Genomic DNA, 17,665 nt, shown 5'->3' on the forward strand with positions numbered 1-17,665 from the left:
GGTATGTAATTGAAATTAGAGGCAGAAAATATATACCTACGGTCTTATCTTAGTTATCTTCATATCAATGGTCTACTCTACTTTATAACGGTAAGCCCTACAATCTACCAACACTCCAAGTTTGAAAATCTTAAATACTTAATTTACTTTACCGACTAAATAGTGGCCAACTATCGGTAAACTGCCACAAGGATTGGCACGTTACACCTGAGACGTTTTTAATTATCGAAAGTAAACATCCCGGAATCTGTTACGGGACTTCATAAATGTAAATTGGAGGCGCATCCCGTTTAGTAGGGGGGGTGCCCCCACCCCCTTCGGCGGGAGGGGCCGGGCGAGGCACGAGGGTTTGTGCCACAATAACGTATAAGTACTTAAAACGCATTGCTTTCTCAACGGCAAAAATTCTGATTAATAATTGCAGCTCCTGTATTACAATTATAGCTTCTTAATCTATGATTTTACACTACAACTAACTAGTCCTTACAATACATGTGTGTGATTCTAGTTTTAAATTTGTTAAGGTGCTACGGGGTAACGCTTCATAAAACCAGTGTCCGTATATTAAAATTCGCCACGTACGTATTAACATTTAGTGTTCATTCGATCGATTACGATACGATCAACATGGTTTCGAGTTCGAGTTCCTTGAACTAGAACGGACACAATACAGCTTATGAATACTTAACACTTCATTTAAATACCGACCGTAATATAAAGGGATAGAGTTGTTTATGAACTGTAAATTTAATTTTAATTTGAATTAGTGAAGAAATAAGAGCAGAGCATTGTAATTTATAACGAAAAATCAGTTTGAGATTTGTGAGGGCGTGAAGGTTTTTGTTGAGATGCTAAAGTTGGTGTGAGTCTGACAAAGAGCAGGTAGGACAAATTAATCAGTCGCTCTACATGTCAGTCTCGTCTCGCCACTAGTTGTACTAATAATATAACGACACCAATCATGAGACATTAAAGAAATACATTGAGTATTTTTGATATCCCATACCTCTAAATTTTTACCGCTTGAAACGTTGAATATCCCATTCGTGTTTTATGTTTTCGACGTGTTCAATGAAAGATACTGCAATTGGTTTTCAACATACTTAATTAACTAATTAAAACTATGTTTTTTTTTTCCAGTTATGGACAATTTAACGCCATTTCGTTTAAAACACACAGAAACAACGAAACTTCAAATTTAAGCAGCTCTAGAGATTTTAATTCGGTATAAAATTGTAAGTATAGAAAATATTAGTAAGCTGGTAAATTACCGGCAGGTACTTATACTGATTTTGTACCGGTTGCATTCCCTGAAGCATCTCTATAACTTTTGTTTAGGTAAAATGTTGCCAGTGCTTTAAAATTAATGTTAATCAGTAATATCCAATCAGATAATATCCAATCGTGCGTATATTCAATTGTTCGAAAAACGTAAAACTCATTCTAACGTTACACGTGCGAAGAATACAGGTAGCTCGTTAATAATAAACTTAATAAAGCAATCTTCATAATATTATAAAACATCTACGGCGCAGTGACTAATTAACACGAGGAAAGAAAATGTCGTGAAGAGTCTTGTATTTCGAATCGTTATGGAACAAAAGGTTTTTTCCACGAGAGGGGAAATGCGAAGAAACACATTTATGTTGATACTGCCGAGTCTCGTACCAATTCAACTGTTCATGCCCTTTAAAGTACCTAAATAGGTATTGATATACATACAATATTTGCACCATCCACCATTTGTCCAAACAGAGTTTATAATAATATCATTATACCCAACAATTTGATCTAGGAAATATGTGACTATGTTAGTATGAAAAATGAAAATGAAAATGAAAATATTTTATTTACATTAATAAATGTTACATAACAAGGTAACAGGTTGGGACTCCCTATTAAGTATATTATACCTGTATCAGGAAGCCCCGCTCCTCCGTAGCAACAAGTTGTAGATTTAAGAAATATTTAACTAACATACAGAAAGAAAACTTAAGCTAATACAGTGAAACCTGGTTAAGTGGGACCTGGATAAGTGAGAAACCTCTATAGCTGGGACTCATGGTGCGGTCCCGACACTTTAGCTCTGAATTACCTTTGTTAGTGAGAAAAAACGAACCTCTATAACTGGGATTAGCTGTTGTGATTTTATAGTCACATTTACCTCTATAAGTGAGACAGAGAGTGTATTCTACCTCTTTTACTGAGTATAAGATGAGTATAGATAGATAGATATTAGATACGTTTCTCATATGTTTATTATAAACAAATCACTAGAAGTATAATTTTATTGAAACTCCATGCTTTTAGAAATGTAATTTTATTCATCATCATTCACGTCTGAATCATGTTCCTGTTCAGTTTTAATACCTTTACTCTTGCTGTTATTACTTGTAGAATCTTTACGATATTTTCCAATGCGCGCGTTGAACAATATATCGTTTATATAACGTTTCGCTATTAGGACTGAATGCAGATCTTTAGTCTCTCTTAGTTCCGAAGCAACATATTGCCCGTAAATTTCAAATTCGTCTTGACCAGATTTTGAACTTGGCCGATATTGCTTAGCAAATCCATATGCCATTGGGTCATCAGATTTATCGTCGTATGAACTGGTTCTTTTCCTTGAGATGGTTGATAAGTTTGCTGTTGTGTCCGTAGATTCGTGAAGCATTGGGATGGGGGCGGCTATGTGGAAATTTTCGACGTGGTAAGACTCGGAGAGTTCATCGTTATGGCTGTTCTGAAAAAAAAAAGACATGAAATGCTTAGTATGGGTATTTAATGATTATATATACCTACTTAGAACTAAAAGGACGAAAATAAAATTTTTTTCGTATTTTTTTCATCGATTACTATTACAGGTACACCACAAAAATAAGCCTCCACAAACTCCTCATAAATATTAAGCATGTTGAGTGATCTATTTTTATCAGTGATGATGAAGTTGCATTCAAAGAGGAGGTATAGATAGAATGTCAACTCACGGCATCAGAGCAAATACTGCTAACCTAACCGATGAAAATTCGAAAGAGGAAATTTTTGAAATACAGGATGATTCAGGAGACGTGGCAAGGATCAAAACTACGCATTTAGTTGGTACCTAGTTCAGTACCAGTACAGCTACTATTTTTTCGTACCGGTATTAGTGATAAGTAACGTAAATCTTTTGTACAAATCCAGAAGGAATACAGTCATGGTAGCTACCTATCTCGTTTTGTTCATCTGTTTGGGTTTTCTCCCACCATTTGAATTTAGGTAATATTTGTATTTAGAAAACTTTACAAATAAAAAGCAAATTTTTCCTTCCGCGAAGGTGATATGTCTACTGTCAGTAAAATACCTGTTAATAAGGCACTTGAAAATATAAGTATTTATGTGACTTTATTTACACATTAAAAATTCCTTACATTTTTTACATTTTAATAGCTGCTAAAAAAATTGCCCAAATCGCTGCATCAGCTTGAGTGCAACGATAACCCAAAAAGCTTAAAACTTTGTTACTGAATGCAATGTTTTTCCAATCGTTGGAATTACGAGAACCAATGTTTCTCGTTCACTTTAAATTCCACGCGCTGTGTTAATTTTTATCGATTGTTCGCCTTACATTCTATAAAATATAGGTACGTACTAATGCTTACCAAAGTGTGCAATACGAATAAATCATATAGAAAATTACTTAGCATTAACGATATCTTATAGTTACAACTGAACGTCTAGCGACTAGACTCCTAATTTTTCTCTATATAGGACATCAGAACTCGGTGTACAATGACCTCGACGGGCAATGAGTTCGCGCCAACCGGAGCCATTATTCGCATCGCTTACGTAGCGCATTATTACCGGTGAACCAGTATATAGATGGTCTCGCGGTCCATAACAACTGAGCGTAATATAAGATTGGCGTTTATGCTGGTCAACTGAAAAGAAACGTGCGGGAAATGAAGGGAATAACAGCCCAACGCCGGCAACCTTGCACGCGACCGCGCCGCGGGGAGTGGGCGGGGGAACGTTCGAAATTCAAAATTCGATTGATGCGCCCAATAATTCCGCAATCCCGGATTTGCACGTCACTAATTTGACACTATTATTTTGACGTAGGTTACCCGTATACGAGTAAAGTACAACCTATTGTATAACAAGTACATTTCAACACATTGATAAATTCTTAATGTCTAAAATTTACCTTATAAAATAAATTACAATTAAATAAAAACTAAATCATAACTAAAAAAAATCTGATCTGATCTGATCCCTGCTGAAGGGTGCCCATAATGCTGGCTACATACCCCCGCTGAATAGCAATTCCGATTCTTTGGCCAAGGAATGAGCCAGTCCTAGGATCTCTGGTGGTGTCAAGGAGCATGTTCTTTAAATCTTAAAATCTTCAAACTTAGCGCATCCTGGTCCCAGGGTCTCAACCGCAAACGCCGCAAATAAGTGATTGCTCGATAGTCCAGCATATTTGCGGCGCTTTAGAGCTTCAGCTGCTGCCGCCGCTCCGCCAGCATTAATCAAGTAGCGGCTAAATCCACACAAGTTGTATCCCAGATAAGCGGCCGTCCCAGCCAGGGAATAGGGTAATTCCGTCAGACCTCTTTCCATCGTCGCGCACAAGACCGGGATGCTTCAACACGGATGGCATGCCCACACTGATAAGGGCCCGGCGGATTACTTCATTAAGGCTGGCATGGCGGGAAAACCGACCAGCGCTCTTCCAGCAGGAAAGGTTGGTAACCGCGCCTCCGCGAGGACAGCGATATGGAACAACTAACTCAGCCCCTATACGGAGGTCGACCGACAATCGTAGGGAGTTATTGTCCAAAAGGGTAGCGCAGTTACTGGAGGAATACGCATGAACTGACTCCGTTTTGGAAGAAGCTAGGAGACGGGGTTTCTCCACAATTGAAGCAGCAGAGTCAAGGAGAAGCTTGAACCTGGCGACAGAGAGGTTCATCCCACATCCTCTGAATGTGTCCTTTGAATGTCGTCGTTGTTGTCTACATGTCATTGATGCGCAGGAAAAACAATATTGGTGATAGAACAGAACCTTGCGGAACGTCCATGCTATCGGAACAGCTTACGTCTACTACAGCTTGTATGCGTCTCCCGGACAAAAAGAATGGTCCATTTGCATAATGTCTCGGGCAGTCCATGAGATCTGATATCGATAGGAGTCAGAAGGATGGTAAATTCGATGCCAGACCCGATCGAACGCCTTCGCTATATCTAGGCTCCCGGAATGAATCCTTCTCATCTGTGTCCGGCACGGGAAGTTTTATTCCCATTGGTCCTCGGCGGGGATAAATGAGAATTAACCGTTCCCACTTGAGCTGGACAATTGGGAATACGGTCTAAAACTGTGTAATATCAGTACTACACAGGGTTCTGCTTCGATATCTCAAACCATCCGGCGAGGGACAATGCTGAAAAGAAGCAATCTATATAGTTTTAAATAAAAATAAAATACATATGTATGTATTACCTTCTCACCGATATTACGAGTACTTGTTGACTTATTATGATTTCTTAAAAACATCAATTTCTTAAAAGCGAACCAGTTAGATACTTCATCACATCCAACACCCGATTTGTCCTTCTTTAATTCTCTTTGAAACTGTCCGATAAGAGATCTCATTTTTTTTTCGACAACTGATCTATCCAATTCGAAAGCATTTGCTATTTCATACCAGGCTTCATGTTTTTTATTACGATCTTTGTATTCTTCTAACAGGGTGTTCCATAATACGTCTCTTTCTTCGAACTTTTCTATCAGTTTAAAGATGTTTTCGTTGGTCCATTGAAAAGACATAATAATGATTATTATTTACATGCTCACAAACTCGTTTGATCAGGCGACGACAGACACACACACGCAAATGACAACTGCTAGGAACTGACCCGGTCCCGGTCCCGCGCCGCTTGAGCCCCGCACCCCGCGGTCGTTCACCTTTCCGCGTTAACAGATGTTATTTTATGTTGCCGTGTTGAAATAATGGCACTGTCACACTGGCTGTTATATAACATTGTGTAACAGGGACAACATAATAAAACACTGTCAATACTATCAGGTTGTACATGTTATACGATGTTATATAAAGTTATATAACAGCCTTTGTGGAATTATCACGAGTACACGCCCTCACAAATAAAAGTTTAGTTTCTCGAAAACTTTATACAGTATACTTTGCAGGATTTAAATTTGATATTGTTACCTAACCTTTACACTTTAAAAAAAAAAATCACGTCTTGTAATAGTTATGCCTATTAAGGTAGGTAATTTTTTGGTTTATATAGCCTACAGAGCTCGTCAAAATATTAATTGTAAAAACTTAGTTGGTATATTTTCTGAAACTAAGTACATACATATAAATGTGTCGTATGTCTTGGTCAATGTCAAATTAGCCGGCGCGCGAGAAAGTAGCGTGAGCCCAGTCACGTAAGAGGGCAGGTTTCACAATCCGCCGAACGGTCAAATTCCTTCTAATTAATCTTCTACGGGCTCCATTACGGAATTAAAGTGTGAGTTAGTCGTATAAACCTTAATCTACAAGTACAATTGACTTAAAACTAAGGATGTACCGACTAGTCGGGAAAGCCGACATTCGGCCTCTTTTGTAGTCGGCGATTAGTCGGCGACTAGTCAGCAAAAATGGCCGATTAGTCGGCACTTGATAAGTGACAGAAAAACAGGGCAAAAAGAAATAAACATCACATATTTTCATAAGCTTTTTACCTATTTTATCCAAATTTTTATTTAGGGTGCTTACGAAAACTTTTGTTCGAAATTATTGACCTTGTGGTCGCTTTGTGATGTCCGACTGTGCGATCGCCGTGTGAATTACCTTAGGATTTTTTTATTTAATTTTTAGCGTTACTATATGATAAATAGCGCGACGAAAGGGTAAAACGATTGTTTTTTAGTGCATTTGAACTGAACTTAGACCAAACTAATGATCTAGCCGACTAGCCGACTAATCGGCGCTCGGAGGGCCGATTAGTCGGCTAGTCGGCCAAATCAATAGTCGGTACATCACTACAGTAGAGTCCGGTTATAACGACGCCCAAGGGACCGCTGATATTACGTCGTACTAACCGGACGTCGTACAAAACGAACTGCCAATTTTAATATATTTATTTTTAATCCAAAAAATTACGTCATTTTGTATTTATTAACACTTATGCGACAATCAAAGAAAAAAAAACATTTTCTTTAAAATATTTATTTACGTTAGTATTACAACACTTTGTCTTCAATGGAGAGACTTGTGTGTTTAGAAGAAGCCACTTTTCAAGGTACGCGTAGTCAACTCACTCGTCATCCGCAAATTACTCGAATCCCGTAAAATAAAAAGTCGTAATTCTTGGAGATCTAATCCAGCTGACGTTGTTTTATCACACAGTTCCTATGGCCATCTCCTGTGTCCATAGATCAGCTCGAAGGTACCTACCAAAATATTGCATTGTTCCTAACTTATTGTACATAATTATGTATGTGAAGTTTAAGCTCAATTGAATAATGGGAATTGGGTTTTATTTAGTTTGCAAGATTACGAAAAGTCACATGACTATTTCATCTTGCTGCGTATAGGCAAAAAGGAGAGGGGAGTTCGGTGCGCGGGACGGAGTAAGCTTCTTACCAACTATTTATTTGTAAAAACTACGTCGCTCGTCGTTGTCACCGGACTTGACGGACGGATTTTGATTCAATTTCCGTCGTTAAAAGCGATCGGTCGTTATAAGCGGAGTCGTAATAAACGGTTGTACTTTCATAGTAACTCGTATTAAAACCAAACAAGTGCCTATACTTACGTCGCTATAAGCGGTTGGTTGTTATATGCGAAGTCGTACTAATCGGACTCTACTGTACTTAAAACTACTAAGTATATTTTTATTAGGAAGGTGTTTTTAGTTAGGGCTCGCTGCTTAATCTATCTATTTGAAAAGACTAAGAAAATTACGCACATTTTGTTTAATTACTTACCTGAAGTTAAATAAGGTCAACAATTAGTTAGGTATATGAGAAGATGTGTACTTATGCAAAAAATGATTGAACGAAACGTAATTAAAATATGCGCCGCTACGTGTTTGTTTTTACACTTTTTACTTCAATAGTTGTATCATACTCGTACGAGTATGATACAACTAAATCATAACATTCATAACTAACAAATATCTGATCTGATCTGATCCCTGCGGATGGGTGCCCATAATGCTGGCTACATTCCCCCGCTCAATAGTGTGTGTACACACACTATCATACATAATGGGCATTGTATTGGCATTTGGGCATTTATATCTTAAGTTATATGGCTCAAAGTTATTAGTAGCCGTAACAAACTGACAATTAACATCAAATTATAAACGTATGTTTCGTAACAGAATGGAAATATTAGAGGCTATTTAAAAATACTTTAAGTACTTTAGGCAAATTAAAGGAACAGTTAAATGCATAGTCACTAGCCAAGTAGCCAATCTGACAGTACTCTTTAAAACCTAGTACAGCCAGCAGCAATAGGTGCTAATTGGGCGAGGTGTTCAAAATGATCTTGACGCGACTTTACCGTAAAAATAATAAGAGCCCGTCAAGGTAATTTTGAACACAAGCAACGCCCGCATAGCAACTTCTGCTGTTGACTGTACATACTTTATAGTATAGGTACATAACGTTATTGATTTCTTTATTAATTAAACTAGCCTATAGACAGCTTATCATACAATTACGTCTATAGCAGTGTATGTCATTGCTGCATCAGTAGTCGCTCGCAACATCTAGATCACACGCGAAGATCTGCCACATCACCGTTCACACGGAGCTCATTCCACAAGCACGTCACACCGATTTTAGGGCAGCCGTACCGTGCGAGCGAGAGAGTGAGAGTGCACACAGGTGTGCGCGGGCGCAGCCGGCCGGCATCAGCTGTTAGCGCTCGTGCCTGCCCGTTGCTCGGTGAATGCACATGGTAGTTCCATTCTACCTACCTGACTAGTCTAGAGTTACGACCAGGTAAAGTTGGTCTCTCATTGTCACGGGTCTCTATGTGATGTTAAGCTGGTTTGATCGGTGGTGCTCCGATGCGTTTGCGCAAGCCACAGACGGTGGCTCCGTGGCACTGAACTCAGTGCTCGCCGATACCCGCGTGAGTACAGACGCGAGACGCCTCCCCACTCTCGCTTCCCGTCGGTGTTGCCAGATACATCATTTTTCCACGTTTTATCAATAGATTCGATTTGCCTTAACGCGATCAAATAAATTTCACGAATGACTCGAGCTTACAAATTTACTAATAAAGACCAGAATTTAAGCCAAAATAGATTCTACGAGTAATCAGATGTTATTGGATCGTCATTTCCTTTAAATTTTAAACATTGAGTTTTGAAGATGTCATAAAAATGAATAAATAAATACAGGAATATATTCCACTGTTACTAAACCTATCCGAAATTTCTGTTTTTAAAGCGGTGCACCCCCATTTTTTTATTTCGTAATCTGGCAACATTGTCAGGTAAACACCTACGCGCGTGAGTTTATATGTGTAGCCACTGACGCGAGCTCTTTGTCTAATTAGCAGGTAGGCAAATGCACCAATACTTTTTAGTGTGATATAATGGCGTTATGAGGTCATGATTTTAACATTTTTTTAGGTGTACCTTTTTGTAATAGCGTTCCAGCTTGGGTAAAAATGCTTTCTTATCAATGTTGTTCAATCTCCTCTACAAGTCGCATTCTTCGACAGATTCTCGTGAAATTTAGTAGCAGTTACCATAACAACAAAAAAAATATTATGTCGATTCTATTTTTGTAATGGTGGAGCCATGGTTCGAGACGTCTACAGCTCACAGAGCCACTAGATTATAGGTAACGTATAAAGTTATAAAGAAATGAATAGGGAGATGAAATGACTAGTAATAAAGGTCCGCTCGAAACTGTAGCCTCCTCAGGCCCAAGGTCCTTATTATAGTACTTCTTCAGTTCGATTTAATTTAAACCATGTTCAATTGGAACAGAGTCGCTTTTGCTTTGTTTCGTTCAATTTTCAAACAACGCAAAATCAACTCTATTTCCTACAATTTAGGTTCAAATTTCAGTGGCAAGTTTTGGATGTTTCATTTGTATGGCTGGGCCTTAGGAGGGTAGGATAAACGCGCCGAAACCAGTTTCCGAGGCATCTGGCACGCACTTAATTGATTTAATAGCATCAACTGACGTTTAATTATGATGGTGAATAATAGTAATAATTAAATCGACGCGGGAGTATTTACTATGATAAATGAATTAAATTCGATTCTGGAATTGGAAAAAAATACGGAACCCTTATACTCCTTATAGGATCACTCGTGAGTCTGTCTGTCGGCCTGTCTCAGTCTATTTCATTTAGCCTAAGTATTTGTTGATCTCCGAAACTACTGAGCCTAAAAAATTAATTATGTTTTTTATTGGCCGAATCCGCCAAAAGAGCGGGAAGAAAGGCGAATGAGTTTGCGACGAGATGGAACTTTCCACAATGGACTGGAAGTATCTAAACTAGTCTAGACGGTAAGCATGTTGCTATACTTACTAAAACCTATCGGGAGTGGTAGTGAATAAAGGTGACTGCTAGAGTCTGTGCGGAAAGAGAAGAGTCGTGGAATGTGTGGGGCCCAATACATTCCACGACTCTTCTCTTTCCGCACAGACTCTAATAGTAATTGGCCACTACATAGTAATTGGCCGTTCTTAAAAATAAGGTTTCAATTGGCTTATTTCTCTCTGATTTGTTAGGAAAGGCCAATATAGTTAGTCACTCTACTACAATTATAAAGGCTTTTACAACATTGTACTGTTAGCTTATTTAGTCGCCGATTATAACTTTTGTTTTGTATGATATCAACGCGGGTCGCGGGCTGCCAGTGCCAGGGACGCATAAGTGACGGAGGAGCTTTTGCAAACACAGAATTTCGAAAAAGAATGAAATAGTATATAGAAAGGTCCAAACCTTGACGTCCAAAAATTTTTTTTAGATTCCTCACGTCGTGGGCTATCAGAATATACCCCATGTATGTTAGCCGATTTCTCGTAGTTTTCGAGTTCTGGTTTTTTAAACTTTTAACTTTTGTTATGAAATTCTGGGGTTCCCATACAGAGTGGCTAAAAAATAACTGCATTGCCGTTGCCAGGGAGGTTTTGGGATTATACTGAGCAACTTTTACTATGGGACCAACCCCGAAATCGCGAAAAAAAAATTACCTTTCCATAGAAAATGGACTAGCCAAAATGTATGAAACAGCCAAATTTTTTTTTTGAGTTAGAGTTAAGACCTGTGCACACCGGCTGCGTGTGCGTGACGTGCACGTGCGCGTGCGGCGTTGTAGTATACATATCCTTATGAGAGACGACACACCGCTTGCGTGACGTGTGCGTATGCGGCTCCAACATCCAACAGTGCACGTCACGCACGGTCCGAGACCACGGTGTTTGCGTCGGGGACTAGGAGATTTAAAAAGAAGCAAAAGCTAGTTTAACATAAAAATAAAATACATAATATATGTATATTACCTTTACACCGCTATCACGAGATGCTGGTTTATATGGTCGATTTCTTATGAACATCATTTTCTTAAAAGCAAACCAGCTAGACATTTCGTCCTTCTTTAATTCGCGCTGAAACTGTCCGATAAGAGATTTCATTTTTTTTACGACAACGTATTTTTCCACTTCGAAAGCGTTTGCTATTTCACTCCAGGCATCATGTTTTTTATTACGATCTTTGTATTCTTCTGACATGGTGTTCCACAGTAGTTCTCTCTCTTCGTACATTTCTATCAGTTTAAAGACGTTGTCGTTTGTCCACTGAAAAGACATAATTAATTTACATGCACACAAACTGATATTTACATGGACACGTGCATTTGCAAGCAAAAACAACAAATAACTGACCCGGCCCGGTCCCGCCCGCCGCCGCTGAGCCCCTCACCCCTCACCCCGCACCCCGCGGTCATTCACCTTACGTTAACAGATGTTACTCTATGTTGCCGTGTTGAAGTAACTGTATCTAAAGGTGCATGCACACCGACAGTTACATTTTGTGGAGTAACACTGCAACAGTAACTAGGTAAGTTACCTAATGTTACCGTGTTGCATAGTGTTTCACAGCATTGCTCTACTGTGGTGTGGATGCACCTTTACAATGTTATCGACACGGCAGTATATAGGTACTAAAAGAGGTACTAACAATAACTTTTTGCTATAGGATGTTGCTCAGTAACATATAGAAACGTTGCTCTACTAAAAGTAACTGCATTATGTGCAACAAGTACTTACGGAACTGTTGGGGCGAGCCGCGTGAGTCCGACTTCAAAATTGTCTTTTACTAACACAGTACATATGGTGCTAATTTACCGCCCTAGTGCGGTAACTAGCACTATACGTGCGTTTGTGGACAATTTAAAGGGCCATATGTACTCAATGTACTGTACCTAACACATTGTACAATACACGTGCGAATAGGAAATTCGCAACGAGTGACGATAAATTGAAACACGACCGAAGGACTCACTTTTTAAATTGACACGAGTTGTGAGACTTTTCGCACTTGTATCGTAATGTACCTAGTACTATTGCTAATGCTGGTGCGTTGGAGTAACTGCGAAAGCAGGACAATTTTGAAATTTACTAAACTGCGAGCACTTTGTACTGTAGCAGCATGCCTTGGTAAAGGACTTTGTACCTTGTAATGCCACAATGTAACGCACATCGCAAGACGAGGTGTGGTGTGTAGAGGCCCTAAGGGTTGCAGTAGCGCAAGTGTTGCCTAAGTTACCCCGCTTTAGAATTTACCCTAAGTTATCCTGGCAAATTAACTCAATGATAATAAAAGAAAAAAAAAACTTTTAATACAAAAGCGCTGTTATAAATTATTTTTATAGGGCTGGTGACGAAAGTAGGTGATGTCGTGATGTAATGGTTTTGGTTGCGTAATTGGTTTGTTGCCTTGAACGAGGTACTGAGCCCGTACCATGAGTCATTGACAGTGTCAAAACTGACATAAACGCTTTCGAGAAGGTAATTTACTTTCTATACATCTTGCTTGCACTAATATGCGAATACGAGCGAGATGCATAGAAAGTAAGTTACGTTCTCGATAGCGTTTATGTCAGTGCCAAACTGGTGGTAGTGGTACTGGTGCCGTTAGGCCTTTGGTTGATTAGGGTCACCAAGAAGAAACACTAAATACCACTAAACACTAAATACTAAGAACCCGATAGCTGCAAGCCACATTTTTTTGAGCACGGCATACTTACGCTACCATGTCTTTATATTTTAGAATTATGTATTTATGTCAAAAAAAACATACACTTGTTCAAACAGCTGCCAAATCGAAGGCTAAATACAAACTTGAGCTACCCGCGCCTAAATTACAAATATATAGGAAAAGCCCTCTTTATGCTGCAGCTAAATGCTACAATCATATTCCAGACTTTATAAAGGCAGAGGAAAGGGATACAACATACGCAAAAAGATTGAAATGGTTCCTTGCGAGAAAAGTGTATTATTCTATTAATGATTTCTTCGCAGATAGCTTTAATATGTAATTTATTAGTTCTATTTATATAATTTAATACGATGCTATTTTTTGTGCTTTATTGCATGACATATGTAAATTTAGGGTCCATGAGGTACTTACTTGTATAAATGTTGTAACATCTCTTGTTGTAATTGTAACCATGGTGCAATAAATAAATGATGATGATGATGATGATGATGATAAATAATAAATATTCTGGCAAATAAATTTTATGAGTATAAAAAGGTGCGAAATTCAAATTTAGTCTGGATCGCGCCTGTATTTTTCACTTATAATAACTTTGGGAACAAATCTGTCCAAGACGAGCAAAGCGAAGCGCAAAGGCACTAAGTACCTAGGTACCTTTTCTCGAAGCGCTTCGTCGTTTTATTGAACCCTCATAAGTCTCATAACTTTTAAATTATTCTACCAAACATTCGAATTGGTGCCACACTACTATGTACAAATTATAAACTGAAATAGCTGTCATACAAGTATATTAAAAAAGTTACGTCCGGCCTCCACCACAGGAGGGCTTGATCACTTAGGGCCCGATTCGGATTTTGAAATAGACATCTGTTAGATATCTTTTAGACATCACCAAGATACGATAACGGTATGTTTAAGATCTAACCTGTCAAATTTGACATTTGCGCGATTCTGGAGATACTCTTGAACGATTTCCACAAGATATGGCTTAGAGATCCAATTCACATCTAATAGATATCTAACTCTATCTAACGTAAAAGTGACATTGGTTGCTCGAATTGCGCTGCAAAAGAGAACTAGTTGAAATCTAAACTATAACGTATCTAGAATGGATCCAGTACGTGTCGTCTCTTGTGTCGCGTTATTACTTAGAATAACGGATTAATTAAAACAACATAAACTTTAAACACTAGGTTTATTACCAATAAAAATAAATAAAAAATTAACTACGGGTCGTGGGTCTATGAACAGCCTAATTTATATAAACTTGGGAATCCGCTAATCGACACTTCCCTTAATGATCCGTTCGGCCGGCGGTGGCTGCTCTGAGCGCAGGTAGCGGCGCGGCGTAGGCACGGAGATACTGATAAGCGTCGAAATGTCGTAGTCACTTCCCGTTGATCGGAAATTTGGCGAAATGTCCAATTACTCGGATCGCCAGCCTCGGGTTCTAACAGCCCGTACGGTGTTCCTGTAATGTTCCGGGGCCACGGGTTAGTGCAGGTCTTCTAATCAACCTTTGTTCAGCGCCACCGGAATTTATTATTAAGGAGAAGTGCTAAAGCTAGTGGTTGAGTGTGGCGGTGAACAAAAGCAGAGCGGAGTTTACAAAGCAAGCAGTATTACAGATTGGGTATATTGAATAACATAAGTACGTGACCGCCCGTCAATTGTTGAAATGACCAAAAATTAAATCTATTAACTGCAACATAACTATGAACAAAGCGAGAATGTTTAATATGAAAAACAGGCACAAACTATTATTGGCTTTTGGCAAACAATAGGCTATGAAGCAATTAGCGGCCAAGAAATGATTACATTAACGCGAGAGTATTCAACACTAATTTCGAACTATAGATTTGAAGTGAAGATACCTACTACATATTTAAATACTAATTTGTGTTCACACTTACCCAAAAGTGGGGAATTACACAAGCACGACAGTTACACAGTATTGCACCGATTTATAAGCTAGGTATATATAACATCTGCATAAAAGAATTATCGGAACTCAATTTGTGGTGCGTGTTCGTACACAAGACACCGCGCAAAAGCGACGCGGGCAGAGGTCTATGCATAACATCGCAGAATGGCTGCTAGCGGTCGACGGAGGTCGCCCGACGAGTAACGGGCCTTTTTGCGGCCGCCAATCATGAACGTTTGCCTACAATATTACCATATATGGTGCGCGAGTCCGACTAATACCGGTTGCTAAGCGCTTCGGCCCTCGCGTTATTACTCGTGGACGAAGTTGGATGCCATTGCTAAAATTAATCATCATATATTATTAACAACAACGTTATTAGTGAATAAATAACGTTACAGATTCCGCCCGCCTCTCCAGGATTTTAGTTATCTTAAGAAATATATAAAATCCGATTCTAAGAAATTTGTTACAACTAACACGTTTATAAGTGGACAGGCCGTTTAACCTCTACTGTTAGTCCATTTAAGATCCTTGATATGCCAAAGCCCTAGATCATTACCATTCATATCCTTTAAGCGATAAATAAGTGGTGATTTTTTTTCTGTGACTTTGCACTCGATAAATTTTGGCGCTAACTTTTTGCTGAAAAAACTATCCTTATCGCTTTGATAAAAAGTGCGCTTCCAAACAGTATCATTTATGTTAAATTCAGCCCGCTTTCTTCTTAAATTATATCTTTCTGTATTCTTAACAAATGCATCGTATAAGGATGTTTGTACTTCGTTAAATACACAAGCTAGAAAACCTACGTTATCACAATATATATCCCTAGGCAAGAATATTATCTCATCATCCAAGTTTGGATTGACGTAATGAGACCCGCAAGTGACCAATTCTCTTCCATGAACAATAAAGGTGGGTGTGTAACGAGTAGTTTCATTAGTTGAATTATTCATCGCGAACTGTATTTTCCGTAATTTCGTATCCCAAGATCTATGATCATTTTCAATAAAAGATGATATACAAGTTATAATCGTCTTATTATACCTTTCTACTGTGTTCACCTGCGGGCAGTATTTTGCCGTGAAAAATATATTTGGCACTTTATAATGACGAAATAGGTTGTTAAGGCTATTTGAAATGAACTGACTACCATTATCTAAGAGAATAGTCTGAGGGACTCCATGCACTAAGAACCATTCGTCTTCCAGTATCCTGATAACGGCGTCAGCTGTTGCTTTACGAAGCGGAAACATCATGCAGTATTTCGAGAAGCAGCACACTATGACAAAGAGAAAGGTATTTTGTTTTCGGCTCTTTGGTAGCGGACCAATAAAATCAATAGAAATCATCTGCATTGGTCTCGAGCACTGCTTTGGTCGGCCCATTTCACCTAACGTAGTGTGATTTGGAGATTTAATTGCAAGACAAATCTGGCATTTGGAGACAAATGACGCAACGTCCGCGTGCATGTGTGGCCAGAAGTAGCATAGAGCCAGACGTAAGTACGTTTTGTGTATGCCTAAGTGACCACCAGTAGGCTCACAGTGATGGTCCTGTATGACCTTTTCACGTAATTCGTCCGGTACTACTTCTTTCCAGGCAAATTCTGAAGTTAAAGGAAAGCGATTTTTTGAATGCCGAAATAGTGTATTGTTGATAATTTGAAAATTAGGTACGCTTTGTGGATTATTAAGGCAGGTGTTATATGTGTCTTTGTACCAGGTATCCGTTGTAGAACTTATAGAGTTAGCGGTAACAATACTATCAACGGTTGGAAGTCTCGATAGCGCGTCCGGAATAATGTTATCGGAACCCTTACGATGTTTTATTATAAAATTAAAACAAGACAACCTTACACACCAACGAGCTAATCTACCGGTAGGGTTACTCAGGGAAAGAAACCACTGTAGCGCTGAGTGGTCGGTGTAGACAGTGAAGCTCCTGCCGTTGTCCAAATAACAACGCCAGTGTTCTAGCGCTGTTAGGACCGCAAGTGTCTCTCTCTCCGTTATGCTATAGTTCCTCTCAGCACCCGACAAAGATTTGCTCATATAAGCGACCGGCCTCTCCTTACCTTCGATCGTCTGTGTCAGCATAGCTCCTATACCATAGCTGCTAGCGTCTGTGTGCACTTCGAATGGCTCTTGATAATTTGGACAAGCTAAGACGGGTGCTGTCACCAAACACCTTTTGAGCTCTTTAAAAGCAGTATCTGCTTCCGGCGACCAATTAAAGGGTGGCGCATTCTTTTTGTTGGAGGTCAATTTATTCAGAGGACCTGCCAGCGTGCTAAAATTAGGCACAAATCTGCGATACCATGAGGCTGTTCCCAAAAATCGTCTTAAGTCCGCTAAGCAACTAGGAACCGGGTAGTTTTCTATCGCAGCCACCTTTTCCGGGTCTGTTCGTAAACCTTGAGAGTCCACCACATACCCAAGGTATTTGAGTTGGCTGCGAAAGAACTGACACTTGTCGATATTTA

At 39.1% G+C, this 17,665-nt stretch overlaps 1 protein-coding gene across 1 annotated transcript; it reads right to left on the reverse strand.

The window, feature by feature from the left end:
* Positions 1 to 2,280: 2,280 nt before the first annotated feature.
* LOC134653250 (uncharacterized) lies at positions 2,281 to 11,844 on the reverse strand. The gene is made up of 2 exons (XM_063508576.1): positions 11,537 to 11,844; positions 2,281 to 2,743 (listed from the first exon to the last, which is right to left on the reverse strand). Exons 1-2 carry the CDS (start codon positions 11,840 to 11,842, stop codon positions 2,321 to 2,323), a joined length of 729 nt encoding a protein of 242 aa, XP_063364646.1. The 5' UTR covers positions 11,843 to 11,844; the 3' UTR covers positions 2,281 to 2,320.
* Between the last annotated feature and the right edge of the window lie 5,821 nt (positions 11,845 to 17,665).

The sequence above is a fragment of the Cydia amplana genome, chromosome 13 (genome assembly GCF_948474715.1).
Source record: "Cydia amplana chromosome 13, ilCydAmpl1.1, whole genome shotgun sequence".
In the NCBI taxonomy this organism is placed as follows: Eukaryota; Metazoa; Arthropoda; class Insecta; order Lepidoptera; family Tortricidae; genus Cydia; species Cydia amplana.

What these genes read in the sequence shown, in the direction of transcription:
- LOC134653250 (XM_063508576.1), bottom strand. Translation starts at nt 11,842, where the DNA reads ATGTCTTTTCAGTGGACAAACGACAACGTCTTTAAACTGATAGAAATG. An exon ending in CTCGTGATAGCGGTGTAAAG is followed by an intron (nt 2,744 to 11,536) that starts GTAATATACATA and finishes TTTTTTTTTCAG; the next exon opens with AACAGCCATAACGATGAACT.